This window comes from Pogoniulus pusillus, chromosome 37, assembly GCF_015220805.1.
Source record: "Pogoniulus pusillus isolate bPogPus1 chromosome 37, bPogPus1.pri, whole genome shotgun sequence".
Taxonomy (NCBI): domain Eukaryota; kingdom Metazoa; phylum Chordata; class Aves; order Piciformes; family Lybiidae; genus Pogoniulus; species Pogoniulus pusillus.
In genome coordinates this window covers 1,796,362-1,817,167 of record NC_087300.1, presented here as the reverse complement: position 1 = coordinate 1,817,167, position 20,806 = coordinate 1,796,362, and the positions used below count along the sequence as shown (strand labels likewise).

Sequence of the window (20,806 nt, the reverse complement as noted above, 5' to 3'; positions counted from 1 at the left end):
AGAACAGCTCCAGCTGGCACTGCAGACAGAGCCAGTAACACAAACCTGGTGCCCAGCATTTCAAAGTCCAGCCCCAGTGCTGGCAAAGAAAAACCAACCCAAGTTCCCAGCTCTTCCTTGCATACTGCCCTCAGTCTGGGCTCCCAAGCCAGCACACAGCCCTAGCACACAGCCCAAGCAGCTGCCCCGTGGAGCACTACAGAAATAAGTGGCTGCTGAGGAACCCAACCTGGAGGTTTTGCCAGTCCCCACCAGGGCAGGCACCTCCAGAGCCTGCCACAGCACATCCACCCCTGCAGCCCTTCCCATCCCAGCCTGAGCCCCCAGACATGGCTCCTGCCACATGGCACAAGCAGCTGAAGGGAAGAAATTGTGCTCTGCCAGCCCAGAACTCTCCCAGGAGGATTGATCTTGACTGCACTTGTCAGGAGAATCCCAAATGCCCTGGACAAGACCCTCCCAGGGGCACACAGCACAGCAGGCAGGGCAGTGTGGCACAGACAGTACTGGAGTCCTCCAGGAACAACGCTGAGGAGACAAGTGCCTGGCAGACATGGCACAGGGAAGTTTGTGCTGCTCAGCAGCTGGGATTCAAATGTGGGGCCAGTTCCTGCTGCCAAAGCACACTGTAAACCCCCGGGAATTCAGCTTCATCTGCTGCAGACCTGATGAGATCATCCCAAGTTCCTGTTTAACAGGTGCCAGCTCCTTCTGCACCTGCTCTGTGCACAGGGAGCAGCCTGACTCCACCAAGCTGACAGCAGCTGCTCAGCTGCCTCAGAGCCTGCAGAAAAGGTGACTGGAAGAAGGAACCAGCCTTGGGCATCCTTGTCCTGTGTCCAGAGCAGAGAACCTGAGCCAGGTAGAAAGAGGGAACAAGCAAATGGTGTTTGTTAAAAGGGAGGGGAAGCCACAGTCAACTTCTACTTTTATTTCCATATAAAAGGGGGGAAATTATAACCTCTCCATAACGAGGGCAGGAAGAGCTCCCTCAGCTCTGGAGCTGCACTGCTGGCCAAGCTGGAAGAGCACAGGGTGAGTTCTGTCTCCTGAGAAGGTTCTCATGCCAGCAGGATTGGCTCAACCATTCCAAGGACAATGCTGCATCTCTGGCAGGAATGAAGGCCTGGCATGGGAGGATGCTTCCAGCAGCCTTGCCCTGGGGCCCAGCCCTTCCCAGGCAGGGCTGGAGCACCATAGGAACAGGGCACGATGAGGCCACATGAAGAGGATCTGGTGCAGCTCACAGCCTTTGGTCGTCACTTAGCACACCTGCCTCATCCCCAAAGAATAAGAGAGTGACTCAGCTGGTTCAGTGCAAGGCCACCCAGGGCTAAGTGGCTTCCTGGCTGTGCAGGTGGCAGCCTGGCTGCTCCCCTTGGCCAGCTGGTTTGCAAGCCTAGGGCACAAGCAAGCTGCTGTCTTCCCCTGAGGTCTCCCCCTTAGTCTCTGCAGCAAGGCTGGTGGCCTCCAGCTTCCTCCTCTTCTTCAGCTGGTGCAGGTGGGACTTGGATCGTGTGTGAGCTGCAGGGGGAGGCAAGCACAGCATTTACTTGTGGAGAAGAGACTCAGAGAATCATAAATCACCTGCTTGGAAAAGACCTTGAGGTGATGGAGTCCAACCACAACCCAGCACCTCCCTGTGCACAGCTCTCAGACCATGTCCCCAAGCACCTCACCCAAATGGCCTCTGAAGAGCCCCAGGGGTGGGGACTCCACCATGTCCCACCCAATCTCCCTGTGCAGTGCACTGCACTCTCTCTTCCCACAGGAAAGGGAATCCCAAGCCCTGCCCTGGCCATTTCTCAGGCTCAGAGGTGAGCAACCCTCCCAGGAAGGGCAGCCCAGGGACAAACCCTGCCTTTGTGCAGGCAGGAGGCTCCAGAGCATCAGGACTCAACTCTCCCAGCAAGTCTGCTGCCAGCTGAGACAGGATGCTGGGAGGACAGGAGAAGGCAGAAGTGCCACCAAAGCAGCAGCAGCAGCAGCACCCCTCGGGCTGTGGGTGGTGAGGTTGTGCAACTCTCCACCACCCCTGGAGCTCTGCCAGCATCATTTGTAAGCCCAGATGCTTGCACCACAGCACCGGGGATATCCTCTGCATGCCCAGAGCACCTGGGGACAGAGGCTGCAGCAGAACTAAGCTTTTGCATAACTCCAAGGCAATGCCTCCAGCTACCAGAGCGCTGCAGCAGGAGGCAGGATGGGAACAGAGGTCCGATGCCAAGGGTGCAACTTGTACTGGGCACAGCAGGGCAGCAGGAGCTGCATTTCAGTTTGAAATCACACAGCTAAGGGCAGCAAACCCTCCTGTGGCAGTGGCATTACCCAAGCAGAAGGTGCTGTGTCTAACCAGACCAACACAGCCTCCTTAGCAGAGTGGTTTTGCTATTTCCAAGAGATCAGAGCAGCAATTAAAGCAGCAAACTCTTCAAGCAGGGCTTCAATTAACCCAGGGTATGTGCTCCCTGAATCAAGGCCCTCAGGTGTTTTCCAGCCATCCTTCTCTGCCAGAGGATGAGATGACAAGGCAAAGCTGCTGCTTCATCACAACGTGGTGGGGTCACCCCGGCCTGAAATATAGCCTCACCTCTCACAATCTGCCACAAGCAACACCAGAGCTCACAGTGGCTGGAAGCAGAGGCAGCTGCTGCTGCTTTCTGAGGGGCTGTGCACTCAGAAACCCATTCAGATGTAAAGTTAAATGAAACTGGAGGTGTCCAAAGCTGGTGGGGCACAGGGAAGCAGTTCCCAGACCTTTCTCTGAGTTGACTTCAAAACAGACCAGGCTGCAGATCGACTCAGCTCCCACTGCTGCTTTCACTTCCCTTCCAGCTTCTACATTTTGCAGTTCCAAGCTGACACCCAGGCCTTGGACCATTTTTCTCCCACCATCTGGGGACTGGAAACAAATTCAGCTGGATGCAGAGCACAGGTTGAGAGAGGCACTGCCATCATCTCTCAGAAGGTGGGATGCCAGACCCCAGGACATGGAGATGCAGCTGTAGTGTTTTAGGTGGGGGAGGGTCTTGAGGAGCTCTCCCTCAGACACAAAACTTGCTGGACCTGGCAGGATGGCACAGACCTGAGAGCTTTCAGAGTCCTCTAGGAGGAGGCTGAGCTCCCTCAAAGCATCTCCCAAGCTGAGGCTGGCTAAAACAACAATTACCCTTCCCAACTGATCTCACTGCAAGCAGCTTCCTGTTCTGAGCCAGCTTCTATCTTTGCTCCCAGCACTTTCCCAGCTCACCAGGAAGCAGCAACTCCTCCAAATCCCAAAACCTGGGGACTTTATCTTTGCACTGTGCCTGTGCACACTGCACTTGAGCAGCACAGGGGAGATTTACCAGCTCCACTGCTGCTGCCGTTAGAAGTTCCTCCACTACTTTTTGTTGTTGTTTGTTTCTGATTCTCAGCAGGAGCTTCACAGTGCAGATAACTTCACTGAGTTAATCTGCTTCCAGCTGAGCTCTTTTAAAGTAAGTCTATTGAAAACAGAAAATCCCTTTCTATTAACACTACAGCTAGGAATACTTTTTCTTCTTCTCCTGCTAAATAAACCTCCCCAGACAAAGGGGAGGTACTGGAGCTCCCCAAACCATGGGAGGAACTCTCACTTCACACCACAAAAACCTGGAAGAAACAGATCTGACCTCTGCTTTCTGCCTCAGGTGCTGAAGAGGACCAGCAGCCCCCACTAGCCAAGCTCTGAGGCTCGATGTGATGTACAGATGCCCAGGTCCAGCAGGAGAGCAGAGCATGGCAGGGTTTATACTGGGGAAGGGAGGAAGCCTGGCAGATGGCTGCTGTGGCTCCTGCAGCCCCTCTGGGCTTGCAAATGGCTGCTCTCATAGCCAGAGCTGTCATCAGGCTTCAAAAGCCCAAGATCATGTGCTAGGGAGCACAAACACCCTGCTCCATCCCTCTGCAGCACTGTGCTGAACAGCTGGGCCCCATCCCAGGCCCTCTCCTCTGCCCAAGCCCAGCCCCTACCTGCCCACTCCCTGTCCCCGATGATGAGTCTGCCGCAGAGCTCGCAGCGGCGCTGGCTCCGTTTGTTCTCCTTCACATCCCACTCCATCTTCACAGGCTCTGCTGGGGGCTCACGTCCCTGTGGAGCCAATCATGCTTCCAGTTGGTTTCCACCCTGAAAATCTGCTTGGCTGTGTTCACTTTGGTCAAGTCTGGGACAAGAACCTGCCAAAGCCAGGCACTAAGGTCAGCAGGGCTGACTGCTGCAGTTCCACCACGCCAGGCAATGGAGTGCCAGCAGCAGGAGAGGTTTCCAGCTTAGACAACAGCCACAGCCCCCAGCACAGGGAGGAAAGCCAAGGCTGGGCACACAACCAGACAGCCCTGCTCTGTATCTTCAACATCCAGTGCTCAATATCTGGCCAGCAGAACCAATGGCAGCCTGGGCTGGCTCAGGAGCAGTGTGGGCAGCAGGACCAGGGAGGTTCTTCTGCCCCTGTACTTGGCACTGGTCAGGCCACACCTGCAGTGCTGTGTCCAGTTCTGGGCTCCTCCATTCCAGAGAGATGTTGAGGTGCTGGAAGGTGTTGAGAGAAGGGCAGCAAGGCTGGGGAGGGGCCTGGAGCACAGCCCTGTGAGTAGAGGCTGAGGGAGCCAGGGGTGTGCAGCCTGCAGCAGAGAAGGCTCAGGGCAGAGCCCCCTGCAGGGAGGCTGTAGCCAGGTGGGGTTGGGCTCTGCTGCCAGGCAGGCAGCAACAGAAGAAGGGGACACAGCCTCAAGCTGTGCCAGGGCAGGTCTAGGCTGGATGTTGTTAGGAAGTTCCTGGCAGAGAGAGTGATTGGCATTGGAATGGGCTGCCCAGGGAGGTGGTGGAGTGGCTGTGGATGGAGGTGTTGAAGCCAAGCCTGGCTGGGGCACTTAGTGCCATGGTGTGGTTGGTTGGGCAGGGCTGGGTGCTAGGTTGGGCTGGAGGAGCTTGGAGCTCTCTTCCAACCTGCTTGATTCTGTGGTTCTAAGACACTAAGTGCCAAGGCCTGCAGACCACCAAGAGGCTGGCTGCTCAGCCAGGGCTCCTGTATCAGCTCCAGCTGCCCAGTACCTGGATGAAGCTCTCCACAATCTCCAGAGCAGGTTTCAGCACCTCCTCCTCCCACCTCGAGTGATCAGACACCTCCAGGCCATACACTGGGGGCACGTTGGGCCCGGGTCCTACAGAGACATACAAAAGCAGGTCACCACCAGTCTGTCCCCAGCACCCCTGGAGCCACACTGCCAGCAGGGGGACCTGCTCTGTCCTGTGTGGCTGTCAACCAGAAGCAAACAGCAGCAGCCTTTCTAGAGCCCAAATCACCAAAGATGCCAGCTTGTGGGGGGCACCACCTAAGGAAAGAACAAGAACACCTAAGACCTCCAGCAAGCATCTTCATGGCTGGCAGCCTGCTGTGAGAGAGTTTGGGTTGTTCAGCCTGGAGAAGAGAAGGCTCCAGGGAGCCCTTCTGGTGGCCTTTCAGTGCTTCAAAGGTGAGCAGAAAGCTGGGGACAGACTTTTGAGCAGGGCCTGACTGGACAGGACAAGGGGGGAGGGTTTGACATGAAAGAGACTCAGACTGGAGAGGGGAGGAATTTCTCACACTGAGGGTGGTGAGAGCCTGGCCCACGTTTCCCAGATCCAGGGGAGCTGCCCCATCCCTGGAACCATCCCAGGTCAAGTTTTTAGGGGCTCTAAGCCACCTGCTCTAGCTACAGATGTCCCTGCTGGCTGCAGGGGAGGTTGGACTGGGTGACCTTTAAAGATCCCTTCTAACCCAACCCTCTCTATGATTCGTCCCTTCAGCCTCCCCCAGCCTGGCATGAGGGCATCACAGCTGCAATCAGAGTACCCTCTGTGCCTCCAACTCACCTGCCTGCAGACACGGGGCACAGAGGGCCCTGCTGGGACAAAGCCACCAAGGCTGCCCTGTGTGCCAGTGCCAGGCAGGTGCTGCTTTTTATTGCTGTAACCACAAACAAGCTCCCCACAGGGCTGCTCTGCAGCACACCTGCCACCAGAAAGGTGAGAAGCAGCCACCAAGCACATGGCTCCAAGAGAGCTCTTGCACCTCAGTCAAAGCCCAGCTTTTGATTCCAGTTTCTCCCTGCCTCTTTTTTTCCCCTTTGGTTTTGTTTTTTGGGTGTTTTTTTCACTATTGTTGGTTTGCCCCTACCAGGCACCTTTCAACAAGTGCCCGGCTCCCAGCTGCTGCTGCTGGCCCTGCTCCAAGGCTGGGGCTGGGATGGGGAAGTCCTGCTGGCTCCCTGCCACCGTGGTGAGCATGGCCCAGGCTATGAGCAGCCAGCAGGCTCCTGCTCCTAATCTAGAGGGCAGCTGTCAAGTGGGCTCTGTGCCCTGTGCAGGGAGCATGAGTGGGTGCATGAGGAGAGGAACCGTGCTGGGCACCCCCTCCTCCAGCCCCCTTGGCAGCACAGGCTGTAGGGATGCTGCAGCCCAAATCCTGGGTCCAATTGTGGGGCCTCTACCCCAAGAAGGACATCGAGGGGCTGGAGTGGGTGCAGAGAAGGACAATGAAGCTGGGGAAGGGTCTGGAGAAGAGGGCTGGGGAGGAGCAGCTGAGGGAGCTGGGGGTGTTCAGCCTGGAGAAAATAAGGAGGGGCTGAGCAGGGCCTGAGGTTGTGGAACAGGGCTGAGGTGAGGCCTGAGGTTGTGGAGCAGGGCTGAGGTGAGGCCTGAGCAGGGCCTGAGGTTGTGGAGCAGGGCTGAGATGTGAGAGGAGGGAGCATGAGGGGGGAAGAGAGAACTTACGCCTCAGGAAGCGGTTCCGGACCCACTTGTTCTGCCTCCGGGCATACCTCTTGGTCACCTGCTTGAGGGCCTGGATCCCTTGGAAGCAGAGGGAACGAACAAGAGCAGCTTTAGTTCTGTTTTGTCAGGCAGGACAAAGCTGCTCAGGGGCTGCACTGTCCTCCTGGCCCCCAGCTGCACGTTTCTCTGCACAGACACAGCCCAGGACTCCTCGTGCTGCCCAGGGTGGGCGCAGAGGACTGTTCACCGCTGCACAGCCTTGCAAGGTTTGGCACCAGACTCCTCAGATGCCTCCCTCATCATCTCCTGAGCAGACACAACCAGGCCCTTCTGCACCAGGCTTGTTTTCAAGCCTTTTAGCACTTCTGTGGGTCCCTCAGCTTCCACCTCCCCTTCACACTGAAGCCTCCTCAACATTGGTTGACTCTGCCTGGGACGTCCACCATGCTGAGCAGCAGAGCAGCTCTCTCCCCTAGCACAGCACCCAGAGACACATCTCATCAAGCTGTGATCCACCAGATCCCTCCCCACCATCCTGCTGCTGAACCAGATACTGAGCTCTGCTTCATCCCTTCTTCTCAGCCCTGTTCTCCACAGCTTTCACACCCCAGCCAGGACCCCAGCCCCAGATCCCAAGCCATGCTGTGCTCCACCTTGCAAGGAGGCCTAGAGGAAAGGAGGAACTGCTCTGGGTGTGCTCAGAGAACCTCTCCAAACACCACAAAAGGAGTCTCTGCCTCCCTAGGCTGGAAGAAGTGAAAGATGCAGAGAGAATGATGCAACTCAGCCCCACCAAGACCCACCCCAGGGTTTGAACTTGGTTCCAGCGTCCCCAGGAGGTGCAGGGGGCACAGAGGGAGCTGCCCCCACCTTTTTGCAGCAGCAGGGCACTGGTCTCAGGTGAGCAGTTCCCCTCACTGACAAGGTACTCATGGAACTCCTTGAAGCCAATGGACTGGAAGATGCCATGCTGGTAATCCTGCCTGGAGAACAAGACAAGAAGGTCAAGGCCACTTCCTCCTCCATCTCCACTCTCCCCAGAACAGCTGAAGTCTCTTGGTCCCACCCTGCAGGGACCCCCTCAGGTTACACAAGCCCATGGCCTCAGAGGACAAGCCAAGCTGGGCACACAAAGGACACAGAGTGGTGCACCTGATGCCAGCCTCACATCAGCTTTGCTGTGTGAACGCTGAGGCAGCACCAAGGAACTGTTACTGAAGGAAAGTGGCAGCACTTGGCAGGTACAGCCCAGGCCAGGTCCATTCAACACTGAGAGCCACAGGGGCCCTTTGCTCTGTGAACAACTCTGATCTATAAGGACAGGCTACAAGAGCTGGGGCTCTGCAGCCTGGAGAAGAGAAGGCTTGGAGGAGACCTTGGAGTGGCCTTCCAGGATCTGAAGTGGGATGCAGGAAAGGCAGGCATCCATCCCACCTGCTGGTCCTGCCACAGCAGCAGGCACTGCCAGGAGAGGCCTGGGAGCAGTGATACACTTCAGCTGCTGCACTGGAGGTCTTAGGTCTTTAAGGGTGTAGCAGGCGGGGCTGAGAGCAGGCCAGGAGCTGCCCCTCACCCACCGGTTCTCTGCCAGCCTCTCCTGGTTGTAGCGCCGGTGGAAGTCCCTCAGCTCCTCCAGCAGCCCCGCGGCCACCATCTCGTCCACTCGCTGCTCCAGCCGCTGGTCCAGAGCTGGCAGGAGAGCAGGACACGCTCAGAGCTGTGCCCTCGGGCAGCCAGACGACGTGCCAGGGTCTGCCGGGCACTGCCAGCCTCCTGAGCCAGCTGTGAAGGCAGGGCCCAGCAGGTGAGGGGGATGAGGCTCTGTCGCCCCCGCTGATGTCTCAGCAGGGAGGAGGTTGGGGCGGGAGCAGGGAGCCAGCCCTAACCCTGCCACCCGCTCAGCCACCCTCACCTGCCTGGTCTGCATGGAGCCACAGGATGCAGCAGTGTGGGTACTTCAGGGGCCCACCTAAGGGCCCCCCACCCTCCTCTGCCTGCTGCTGCTGCAAGATTTCACTATGAGGGATCCCAGTCTCTTCAAACACTTGGAGGCTCCTGTCAGCAGAGACAGCCAGAGCTGAGAGGCTGGGTGAGGGAGAGCTTTGCCCTCTCCCCAGCAGCCCTGGGGGCTCCAGCAAAAGGAACCGCAGACACTCGCTGTGATCCAACCCTCCCCTGTGGGGGGAGGGCAGGTTTCTGCTCCCCTCCCGTGCCCAGCATCCCAAGCACACCCAAGTCCCGCGGGTGCGACGCAGTGCAGAGCCCGGCGATGGCACCCAAGGAGCCCAGAGCAGAGCCACCCACTCCAGCCTGGCACCGGGACAAGCCCTGCAGGGGATGAGGTTCTGGCTCCAGCCCTGCCCTCTGCAGCAAGGCAGCGCTGCGGGGAAGGGGCCAGCGGTGCCGCTGCTGCGAAGAATCTGCCACCAGTTCAGTCCAGCCCAGGCAGGGAGGTGGAGGAAGCTGTGCTGGGTGCCCAACCCTCCATCCCCCTGCACCGTGCGAATGGGGTGGGCGTTGTGTTCTGCTCCCCCCGGGGCCAGGGCTCGGCTGGGATGGGCCTGCCGAAGCAGCAAGCCTGGTCTTGCTGCCGTGCTGTTCCCACAGAGCTCAGCTATGTTACTCAGCCAGCACAGCAGCTTGCTCTTTAAATAGCTCCAGATAAACCCTGCTGCTGGGGCACGGCAGCAGGAGCAGCCCCAGAGTACAGCAGCAGTGCAGCGTCCTGCACCCCAAAGGCACTTCAAACTGTGAGCTGAGTGGCCAAAGGTCTCAGATAACCCAACCTGGGGTGGGAGAGCCTATCTAGCTGTGTTCCCAGGCACACAATTGCCTCGGGAAGAGCAGCTGGCCCCTGCTGCCCCCCAGCAGCCCGAGCTCACCTGGCCAGTTTGCGCTTGTCGTGAGGGTGCAGCTTGGCTGCCATCTCTGGGTCCACCTGGCTCAGGCGGCGATGGAGCTCCACACCATCCAGCTGCTCCAGCTCCACTTTCCTGTCCGTGGCTGGTCCAGGGGCTGTGGTGGTCTTCTCCTGTGGGGCACACGACAGCTCTGAGTCAAGCCACTCATAGAATGGTTTAGGTTAGAAGGGAGCTCAATGCTCAGCCAGTTCCAACTCCCGTCATAGGCAGGGACAGCTCCCACTAGAACAGGTCGCTCAGGGCCTCATCCAACCTGGTCCTGAACACCTCCAGGGAGGTTGTGGAGCACAGAAGCACCCAATGTGATCTTTGATCACATTGGGTGCTTCTGTGCTCCACAACCTCCCTGGGAAACCTGTGCCAGGGTCTCACCACCCTCACTGCAAACAACTTCTTCCTCACATCTACTTTCAATCTCCCCTCTGCCACTTCAAACCCATTCCTCCTCATCCTGTCATTCCCAGACCATGTCAATAGTCCCTCCCCAGCCTTTCCTGTAGCCCCCTTCAGATACTGGAAGGCCACTCCAAGGTCTCCCCCAAGCCTTCTCTTCTCCAGGCTGCACAGCCCCAACTCTTTCAGCCTGTCCTCAGAGCAGAGCTGCTGCAGCCCTCTCAGCATCTTCGTGGCCTCCTCTGGACTGGCTCCAACACTTCCATGTCCTGCTTGTACTGGGGGCTGCAGAACTGCACACAAGACTCCACGTGGGGTCTCAGGAGAGTAAAGGGGCAGAATCCCCTCCCTTGCCCTGCTGCTCTTGCTACAGCCCATGTGCAAGGCCAGCACAAGACAGGGCCCCCCAGCCCCAGAGGGTGAGCAGGGCACTTGTGCTTGTCCTTGCCCCACTAGCTCAGGGAGTGCCACACTCAGTTGCAGGAATCCTGCCCTGAAGGTGGGGCTGGCCCTTTCTCAGAGGAATACACTGCCCCCCAGAAGTACCTTGGTGTTGATAAGGACCTTCCAGAGCAAGGACTCAATGTAGTAGTTGGTTCCTCCCACAACAATGGGGATCTTGTCTCGGGCAAAGATATCTTCAATGTGCCACAGTCAGGGAGCGTAAGCAGAGCTGCATGGCTGGGAGGGAGAGCTGAGGGGAGCAGATAGGTGGGGCACAGGCTCCACTCTCCCAGCCCCGGAGAGCCACTTGGGCTGCAGGACAGAGTTACAGATGCCACTCATCTCTCACTACTATCCTCTGCTACCCATGCCAGGCACCTCCAAACCTCAGGGACAGCCAGGGAGGGCAATACCTGGCTCAGCACTGCTGCTTCCCCAGCCAGCCCTGAGGAGCAGCAGCTCTTAGCATCAGCTGGGTAAGAGAAGCTCCAAGTCCCACTTGCCAGCAGCATCCTCTGAACACTGGAGTTAGTTGTAGCATGAAGAGCCCAAGGCTGATGCAAACACTGATCCCTCCTGCAGGCCTGGCTCTGGAGAGGGAAAGTCCCTATCTGCTTGGCCAGGCAGGCAGCAGTGAAAGGATATCAGAGCCACAGCTTTGTCTCTGAAATCCACCACGGTGTAGTTGGCAACGAGAGGATCCACGAAGCTGATCATGTGGTGCCTGCACAGATGCTGCTCCTGGGCAGAAACCTTGTTGGTGATGATGTCCAAGCCCTTGTACACCTGGGGAAGAGAAGAGACCACTGCTCACCTCTGTGTCCCACAAAATCCTCACTGATTGCTGCCCCTTCCCCCAAGCACAGCCACTCTCTGCCACTATCACCCTTCTGAGCCCCTCCTGGTCTCAGCATGGCCACAAACCCTGCTCAGGCAAGGCAGCAGGAACCTTGCCAACACCTGCTGCTGCCAGGGCCAAACTGCCTCTCTCTGGTGTTTGTTCCTGCCCATGAGACATGAACCATGAGTCCAACTGCTCACCACTGCCTTCCTGCTCTGATGGAACCCTGTGGTTAGGGATGGAAAGGTTCAGTGAGCAGTCAGAGCGCGGTGTCAGAGCCCGGTCAGTGCACCCAGCCAAGCCCAGAGCTCTGCTACAACGAGGGCAGCTGCCTCCAAGCTGCCATCTCTTCACCTGCTGCCCTTGCAGCTAAAAGCTCAGGTGTGTCTCTCTCCACTCATCTGGGAACAAGGATCACTGCTTCCTATAACACACCAGCATCTCTCTGGATGCAACATGCAACTTCATGGAGGCTTCCAAGCACACACCAAGCGTCTCATCCCACACACACCTTAAAGGCCTCGCATCAACACCTGCTCTCAGTGAGCCAGACAGGCACAGAGGAGAGCAAAAGACATCAGTGCAGATCAGTGACCACAGGAGAAAAGTGGCACTGTCCTGTGTCAAGGTGCCAGGAGACAGTGATCAGTGCAACCAGCAGCATCTTGCTGCTTTGAGGTGCACCTTCAATCAGCCAGACAGCTAAAAGCAGAGCAGGAAGCTCCCAAACCAACCCCTTGGGAGCACTCCTGGTAAAAAGCCAAGGCACCCTCTGATGCCAGCAGCAAGCACCTGAGCCACATGCCAAATCCACCCTCCAGGCTGCAGAAAGCTGCAGCCACAGCCCAATCAAAGGTCACATTGGGTGCTTCTGTGCTCCACAACCTCCCTGGGAAACCTGTGCCAGTCTCTCACCACCCTCACTGCAAAGAAATTTCTAACATCCAGTTTCAATCTCCCCTCTGCCACTTCATACTCATTCCTCCTCATCCTCTCATTCCCAGACCTTGTCAGTAGTCCCTCCCCAGTCTTTCCTGTAGCCCCCTTCAGATCCTGTAAGGTCACTCCAAGGTCTCCTCCAAGCCTTCTCTTCTCCAGGCTGCACAGCCCCAACTCTCTCAGCCTGTGCTCAGAGCAGAGCTGCTGCAGCCCTCTCAGCATCTTGGTGGCCTCCTCTGGACAGGCTCCAACACTTCCATGTCCTGCTTGTGCTGGGGGCTCCAGAACTGCCCCCAGGGCTGCAGGTGGGGTCTGAGGAGAGCAGAGCCAAGGGGCAGAATCCCCTCCCTTGCCCTGTGCCCACACTGCTCTTGCTGCAGCCCAGGATAAACTGAAGGAAGAAAGGGCTGGAAAAATGTCTGTGCTCATTTCCTCCTCCATCACCCAGAAGCCTCCCCAGCCAGACTTCCCGAAACAAATTTCCCTCTAATCCCCTCTGAGAAGCTGCCAAGCCTCGGGCTGCAGCACAGCCTCCACCCACTGCCTCCCCTGGTCCCAGACAGAAGGACAAGGTGACACTGAGGTGACCCACAGGCAGAAGGGACGCCGGGAGGTTAGTGGAGCAGGGAAGCCCGATCCCTGATCCCTGCCTGGAGCAGTCATGCGAGCTGCTGGGGCAGCTGAACCGGCTGCAGCCTGGCAGACACTCCCTGTCTTGCTTAACTCTTGCACTTGCTGCTGGATGGTGAAGGCCAGGGCCAGCTCCTGTTCCAGTCTCTCGGCAGAGAAAGGCTTGCCCCGGGGGTAGGAAACGAGGGGGGGAGCAGGAGGACAACCAAATGCTCTTCCTTTCTGCCCTGCAGAAACCCAGCTGGCCCCAGGGGATGCTGAGCAGACAGGAGGAGAGGCCCAAGAGGCAGCTCTCTGCCAACATGCCCCGTGGCTGGCAGCAGCCTATTGATTCCCCTCCATTACCCAGCACCATTCAGCACAGGCCTCCAGTCGGCACCGAAAGCCTTTGAATTCATCGACTTTTGGCTCGGTGCCTTCTCTCCCCTCCCCTGCAAGGGCCACTCCAGACCTTCAGCTCCTCCAGCTCCCACTCGTCTGCTTGAAATCGCAGTCAACACAAGAAGGGCTGAGAGAGAGAGGGAGAAAGAGCTCCTGGTGCCCTGCGCGGGCAGAGCTTGGGATTTACAGCTCAAGCTCCAATCCTCCAAGGTTCTCCCGGAGATTAAACCAGCGAGAGCCTCCCCAAATAATCTGGCAACAAGAAGAGGAATGCGGTGTCAGTGTGTGGGCCGGGAGGAAACAAAGGCAGCCTTTTACACACACCCAGCAAAGCCCGGCGAAGGTTTCCACCAGCTGGCTGTCGGCAGCGCCTCGCTCCCAGCCGTCCTCCCGCCGCTCCTGTCTATTTTCAGCAGGCAGCTCAGATAAGCTTTTGTTGCTTTCTAAGGCCCCAAAACAGATTAGCAGCAGCCTGGAGCAGCAGGGCCTCCGAGACATCGAATCCGAGCCGGGGGACTAAAGATGCTTAGCCTTGACGGCGTCCTCCTACCTCTGCTGCTGCAACCCCCACCCAGCCTCCGGGCAGGGCAGTCTCAGAGATGCCGGTGCTGAGCTGTCTGCTCTCCCAAAGGATGGGGAAACTGAGGCAGGAGACACAAGCAGGGCTGTGTGGATCCTAAGGAAATGGTGAGGATCCTCAGGTCGAGGTTGGGATGAGGAGGAATGGGTTTGAAGTGGCAGAGGGGAGACTGAAACTGGATGTTAGGGAGAGTTCTTGATGGGTGGTGAGACACTGGCACAGATTGAGGGTGGTAAGACACTGGCACAGGTTGCCCAGGGAGGTTGTGGAGCACAGAAGCACCCAATGTGATCAAAGATGTGCTTCTGTGCTCCACAACCTCCCTGAAGGTGTTCAAGACCACCTTGAGCAACCTGTTGTAGTGGGAGCTGTCCCTGCCTATGGCAGGGGGTTGGAACTGGACCACCTTTATGGTCCCTTCCAACCTAAACCATTCCGTGACTCCTTACTTTGCCACCAGTCTCATGCACAAACCCCAACTCTACCCTTTTGTCACTCTATCTTTGTCCTGAGTGCAGGGAGCAGAGCTGCAAAGGTGACACATACAGCACAGGGACCCCAAACACGAGCAAGCCACCTACAGCTGGGAGAAGCATGAAGATTTCACAGGGGCCAAGGGATCTTTCAGCTGAAGAGATCCCTTGGCCCCTGTGAAATCTTCATGCTGGATGAGGCATTTAGTGCCATGGTCTAGATGACTGGATAGGGTTGGGTGATAGCTTGGACTGGATGATCATGGAGCTCTATAATTCTATGGAGGACCTAAACCAGGCTGGGGTGGCACAATTCATTCTCCTGCCACAAGAAGGATGTCAGCCAAGGCTCCCAAACTGTCCTGACCTGACACACTAACCAGCAAACACACCCAGTGTGCAACGACAGGCTCCGGAGAAAGACTGCACTGCCAACTGGGAGGGTGACATCCAGAAGGGACAGTGGGATCAGGGCTGGGGGCCCTTCAGCAAGCTGGCACCAGGGCTCACTGCTCTGCCATTCACTCCGTGGAATGACTTACTCCTAAAGGAACCTCGCTGGGATGACAAACGTCAACAGAAAGGACAAAAGAAAGATTAAGAGGCCATCAGATTAAGCAGAGCTCCTGAGCTGCAGGCAGGCAGCAGCTAAATCTGTAATTTGACCACAGCGACTCCGGGCCATGACGAACAGCTCCAGGAGATAGAGGGGTGCCTGTGTGCAGGAACAGGTGGGGCTGGGGCTCCCCGGCCCCTTCCCGAGCCTGGCTGCAGCTCCGGCAGCTGCCCAAAACACTGCCAGCGTTTGTCAGAGCTCCGCAGAGCCCACCCAGGACACGGGGATGAATGGAGAGAGGGAGCCGAGGGCGGCAGGGTCGCTGGCAGCTGTCAGTCGAGAATGAGCAATGGGAGGTTTAACAGCGCAGCGACTCTGCCGCACCGAGCCCGGCGCCAGCGCTGCGCGGCACAGGCACAGGGCAGCGGGAGACAATATTGCCCGGGAACAAAGCCAGCCCCAGAGCAGCCGCAGTTGGCTGGCTGCAGCCTGCCTAAGCAGGGCACGGGGGTTAGTGGAGCGTGGTGGGGGAGGCGCAGACAGGAGCTGCTCCAGGCCCAGCCTTCAGGCGGCCCAGGCTGCCTCGCCACGCCGAGAGGCTTCGCCGCCAGCACGCAGCCTGCCGGGATAAAGCAGCAGCGCTGCTGGGCTCTCGCTCCGCAGTCACGCTAGAATGAGATTAAAAGGAAAGGAGGACAAGAGCCACTCAAGCCCAGATGCCATTGGGTGCCTGCAGCCAGAGTCCTCCCAGCGCCTGCATTCCCATAGTGGGACCTGAAACAACCAGAGCACAAAATCCACGCTTCAAAACATCCACCAGCGGGAGACGGGAAGGAGCAGCCGGCTGCGGCCACGCCTGCGGAGCTCAGGATGCAGCAGAAACCTGCTCTTCGCAGGGCTGCCCCCTTCAGTGACCTCACAGGTCTCTTCTCCTGATCCGAGAGGTCTTTCCTAGCCTTAGTGATTCTGTGCGGGACTCACAGGTCCTGCACCTGGGTTGGCACAATCCCGAGCACAGCTCCAGGCTGGGTGGGGAATGGCTGAGAGCAGCCCTGAGGAACAGGGTCTGGGCTGATGCAAAGCTCGACAGGAGCCTGCAGTGTGAGTGCCGCCCAGACAGCAACCCTGTGCTGGGCTGCAGCAAGAGCAGTGTGGGCACAGGGCAAGGGAGGGGATTCTGCCCCTTGGCTCTGCTCTCCTCAGACCCCACCTGCAGCCCTGGGGGCAGTTCTGGAGCCCCCAGCACAAGCAGGACATGGAAGTGTTGGAGCCAGTCCAGAGGAGGCCACCAAGATGCTGAGAGGGCTGCAGCAGCTCTGCTCTGAGGACAGGCTGAGAGAGTTGGGGCTGTGCAGCCTGGAGAAGAGAAGGCTTGGAGGAGACCTTGGAGTGGCCTTACAGGATCTGAAGGGGGCTACAGGAAAGACTGGGGAGGGAATATTGACACGGTCTGGGAATGACAGGATGAGGAGAAATGGGTTTAAAACTAGAAGAGGGGAGATTGAAACTAGATGTTAAGAAAGGGTTCTTTACAGTGAGGGTGGTGAGACACTGGCACAGGTTTCCCAGGGAGGTGTTCAAGTCCAGGTTGTATGAGGCCTTAAGCAACCTCTTGTAGTGGGAGGTGTCCCTGCCTATGGCAGAGAGTTGGAACTGGATGAGCTCTGAGGTCCCTCCCAACCTAACCCATTCTGTGGTTCACTTGCTGTACACACACTACAGTCACCATGTGCATGGTTGCCCAGAGAAGCTGTGGAGGCTCCAAGCCTGGAAGTGTTCAAAGCCAGCCTGGATGGGGCCTTGAGCAACCTGGTCTAGCAGGAAGCATCCCTGTCCACGGCAGGGGGTCTGAACTAGATGACCTTTACAGCCCCTTCCAACTCCAAACCATTCTGTGGTTCAGCAGCCCAGTAGTAAAGGCTGCTGTCTGCTGGGCTGGTGGTCACCACGAGGTCAGACAACCAAAGAGCATTCACAGTGCCCAAACAGGCACTAAGCAAAAGCTCCAGGGCTGGTCTAGATCAGGAAGGTCAGGAGCAGTAGAACCCTGCTAAAAGACATTTCTAATGCAAGCACTGGAGCAGAGTAACTTACCTTGGAAACTAAACAGCAGCCCCTCAAAAGCCACCACAGCCCAGAGAGGGTCTGCAGAGAAAAGCAGCCCCCAGGAGTCCCACCTTGGGCTGAAGGAGAGCAAGATGGACTCTGCAGACCCCTTTTAGAGAGAACACATTAAAAGCTCACAACACCAGCACTGCCTGGTGGCTCCCAACAGTTGGAGGACATCAACCCACAGCCAGACAGCACTGGGCAAAGCTTCTGCATCCTGCCTGTGAACGTTTTACCCCTGCAGGCTTTTTGTCAATTCTGCTCAGAACTCAAATACTCTTTTCCCCAGGAGCTTGAGGAAAACATGCCACGAATATAAAGCTTTCTGATTGCTTGCTCCAGATTCAGGAGAGGAAGTGTTTACATTTAAGCTGTCTCGGATACAACCAACCAGCAGCAGCAGCCTCCTAGAGGAAACCAGGAGGTGGCTGCACAAAGGGCAAGAGGTGGTGTTGGCAGAAAAGAGCTTCTTTTAAAGGTGCTAATAAATAGGTCAAACATTAAACTTGACAGAGAGTTCAGGCATTAAAGAACAGACAAAGTGTTGACTGGGAAGGAAAATATTTTGCTAAACAATAACAAAGTTCCTGGGAGGGGGGGGCTGAAATCTACATCCTGTGATAAAGCTCTTGTAGGTGAACACAGTTAGGACCGAAGAAACCAGAGAAGGCTCCTTGGTGTTCACTGACCCTGACTGTGCAAGCAGTGTACTCCACACTGCTGCCTGCAAGGAGATGAGATCACAGACACTGCCACAGCAAGCAGCAAACATCACTTGGGATATTCTCTCCCATCTCTCGTTGCTGTCACTTTGCTGGTGAGGGAGGAGGGGAGTGCTGGCCTTCAGCTGCCACCAACTGGAACATGGAAACTTCAGCCTCGACTTGAGGAGAAACTTCTTTGCTGTGAGTGTAATGGAGCAGGCTACACAGAGAGGTTGTGGAGTCACAGGATCAGAGGATGTCAGGGGTTGGAAGGGACACAAAGAGCTCATCCAGTCCAAGCCCCCTGCCAGAGCAGCACCACACAATTCAGCTCAGGGCACACAGGAACACATCCAGACAGGCCTGGAAAGGCTCCACAGAAGGAGACTCCACAACCTCTCTGGGCAGCCTGTGCCAGGGCTCTGGGACCCCTAAAGTCAAGAAGTTCCCCCTTGTGCTGAGCTGGACCCTCCTATGCTGCAGCTTCCATCCATTGCTTCTTGTCCTGTCCCAGGGAGCAGTGAGCAGAGCCTGTCCCCCCCCCGACTGCCAGCCCTCAGTTATCAACATTTATTAGATCCCCTCTCAGCCTTCTCTTCTCCAGACTCAGCAGCCCCAGGGCCCTCAGCCTCTCATCATAAGGCAGCATTCCAGTCCCCTAAACACACAATCACAGAATCAGGCAGGTTGGCAGAGAGCTCCAAGCTCCTCCAGCCCAACCTAGCACCCAGCCCTGCCCAACCAACCAGACCATGGCACTAAGTGCCCCAGCCAGGCTTGGCTTCAACACCTCCAGCCACGGCCACTCCACCACCTCCCTGGGCAGCCCATTCCAGTGCCAATCACTCTCTCTGCCAACAGCTTCCTCCTCACACCCAGCCTGACTCTTTTTTAGGCAGGACTCACTCCACATCCCACGCAGCTCTCCACAACCCAGGGACATGGCAGAAGATCCACACCTGCAGGAGTGCCCCTGGGTGTCACTTGCTGCTGATTAACTCTCGCTGCTGAGCTCTCTCTGTTAGCTGGTCCTTGCACCTCCACACAGCTTTTTGTAGGTGAAAACTGAAATATTCTTTGGTTTCCTTCCCAAAGGGGAACTGATTGGGATGGGAAGGTTGAACAAGTTCATCTCCACAGCTTTGTTCAGAGCTAACAGCTCCCCAGGAGCAGAGCACCGCTGGCTCCACGCAGGGACACCGGCACCAGGGCAGCAGGAGCACACCCAGCAGGCAGGATCTGTCCCGGGGCCGCTCCCCACAGCCACTCAGCCGCGGGGTCTGGGGTCCCCTGGGGCGCACAGCCTGCAGCCCGCACAGTGGAGCTGTGTGCCCAGGGGACCAGGCCAGCTCCCGGCGCCCTCAGGCAGGCCCAGAGCCCCGTCAGGGATCCCCAGCCCGGCCCCGGCTCTCCTCGCTGCCCACGCCCGGACACCGCCTTCCCCGGCCCGGCCGCGGCCTTCCCCGGTCCCCGGCCCGGCTGTGGCCTCCTCCGGGCCCGGCTCTTGTGTTCCCCGGTCCCCGGCCCGGCTGTGGCCTCCTCCGGGCCCGGCTCTTGTGTTCCCCGGGCCCGGCTCTTGTGCTCCCCGGTCCCGGCTCTTGTGTTCCCCGGTCCCCAGCCCGGCTGTGGCCTCCTCCGGGCCCGGCTCTTGTGTTCCCCGGGCCCGGCTCTTGTGCTCCCCGGTCCCCGGCCCGGCTGTGGCCTCCTCCGGGCCCGGCTCTTGTGCTCCCCGGTCCCCGGCCCGGCTGTGGCCTCCTCCGGGCCCGGCTCTTGTGCTCCCCGGTCCCCAGCCCGGCCGCAGCCTCCTCCGGGCCCGGCTCTTGTGCTCCCCGGTCCCCGGCCCGGCTGTGGCCTCCTCCGGGCCCGGCTCTTGTGCTCCCCGGTCCCCAGCCCGGCTGTGGCCTCCTCCGGGCCCGGCTCTTGTGCTCCCCGGTCCCCAGCCCGGCTGTGGCCTCCTCCGGGCCCGGCTCTTGTGCTCCCCGGTCCCCAGCCCGGCCGCGGCCTCCTCCGGGCCCGGCTCTTGTGTCTCCGGTCCCCAGGCCCGAATGCGGTTTCCTAGCGGCCTGGCTCCGGCCCTCCCCGGCCCCGAGCCCGGCGCCAGCGCCCGCCGGTCCCGGGGCCTACTCCCGGGCCCGTTCCAAGCCCTCCCGCGGCGCCCCGGGGCCGGGCCCGGCCGTACCTGCATGGAGTCGGCGCTGACGATCTCGCCGCCGAGCCGCTGCCCCAGCTGCAGCGCCAGCGCAGATTTGCCGGTGCCGGTGGCTCCGAGGATCACGACCAGCGGCCGCAGGGGAGCCGACGAGGCCCGGCCGAAGGAGAGCGCGGCCGCAGCCATGGCCCGGCCCGGCCCCGCGGCTGCCATGGGGACGGGCGGGCGGGACGGGGGCGGGACGGGGCCGGAGCCGGGGCCTGGGCCAGGGCCACCCGCGGGGAGAACGGGGCCGGGCCCTGAGCCCTGTTTCCCTCTGTCCGCGGGGGTTCCTATCCTCAGCCCTGGTCCCCCGCCTTGCCCTGGGCTCCGGACTGGGGCTCCATCCCTGGCCCCATCCCTGGCCGCCGCCCATCCCCACGGCTCCGGCCCCATTTGGGCCCCCCCAGGCACCACCTCCCTTCAGAACCACCCACACCTGAATCGTGTCCACAAGTGGGTTCTGCCCGCGGCTACCTTTTCTTTGTTGGGGGGGGGTGGGGGCTGTAGGTCGGGGTGGGAAGGATGCTGTTGCCATAGCAACAGGGCAGGAGGATGAGGAGCGGGGCTGCTGCCATAGCAACAGAGAGGGGCGCGTTGCCACGGCAACCGCAGCCTCCTCGGAGGCTCTTCCCCTCCTCATCGCCACGGCAACACGGGGAGATGGGGAGCGGGCGGCTGTCTCCGTGGCGACGGAGAGGAGGGAAGGCAGGGAAACGGTTGCCACGGCGACGGCGGGAGGAGGGTATCCCCGCGGTGCCCGCTCTCCCTGGCAACACACATCCTTCGCCATAGCAACACGGAGCAGCAGGCTGCGGGCCGGGGAGGGGCGTGGGCAGCCAGCCCCCCTCGGAGGGGAAGGGATTATCGCCGCC

General features: G+C 58.8%; 1 protein-coding gene across 1 annotated transcript; it reads right to left on the bottom strand.

The window, feature by feature from the left end:
* Positions 1 to 889: 889 nt before the first annotated feature.
* On the bottom strand, positions 890 to 20,413 carry TRIT1 (tRNA isopentenyltransferase 1). Its single transcript, XM_064172539.1, has 11 exons — positions 19,923 to 20,413; positions 11,176 to 11,316; positions 10,633 to 10,731; positions 9,655 to 9,803; positions 8,685 to 8,827; positions 8,350 to 8,461; positions 7,643 to 7,755; positions 6,773 to 6,850; positions 5,072 to 5,181; positions 3,994 to 4,111; positions 890 to 1,524 (listed from the first exon to the last, which is right to left on the bottom strand). The coding sequence occupies exons 1-11, from the start codon at positions 20,325 to 20,327 to the stop codon at positions 1,400 to 1,402; spliced, it is 1,593 nt and encodes a 530-aa protein (XP_064028609.1). The 5' UTR covers positions 20,328 to 20,413; the 3' UTR covers positions 890 to 1,399.
* Positions 20,414 to 20,806: the final 393 nt, after the last annotated feature.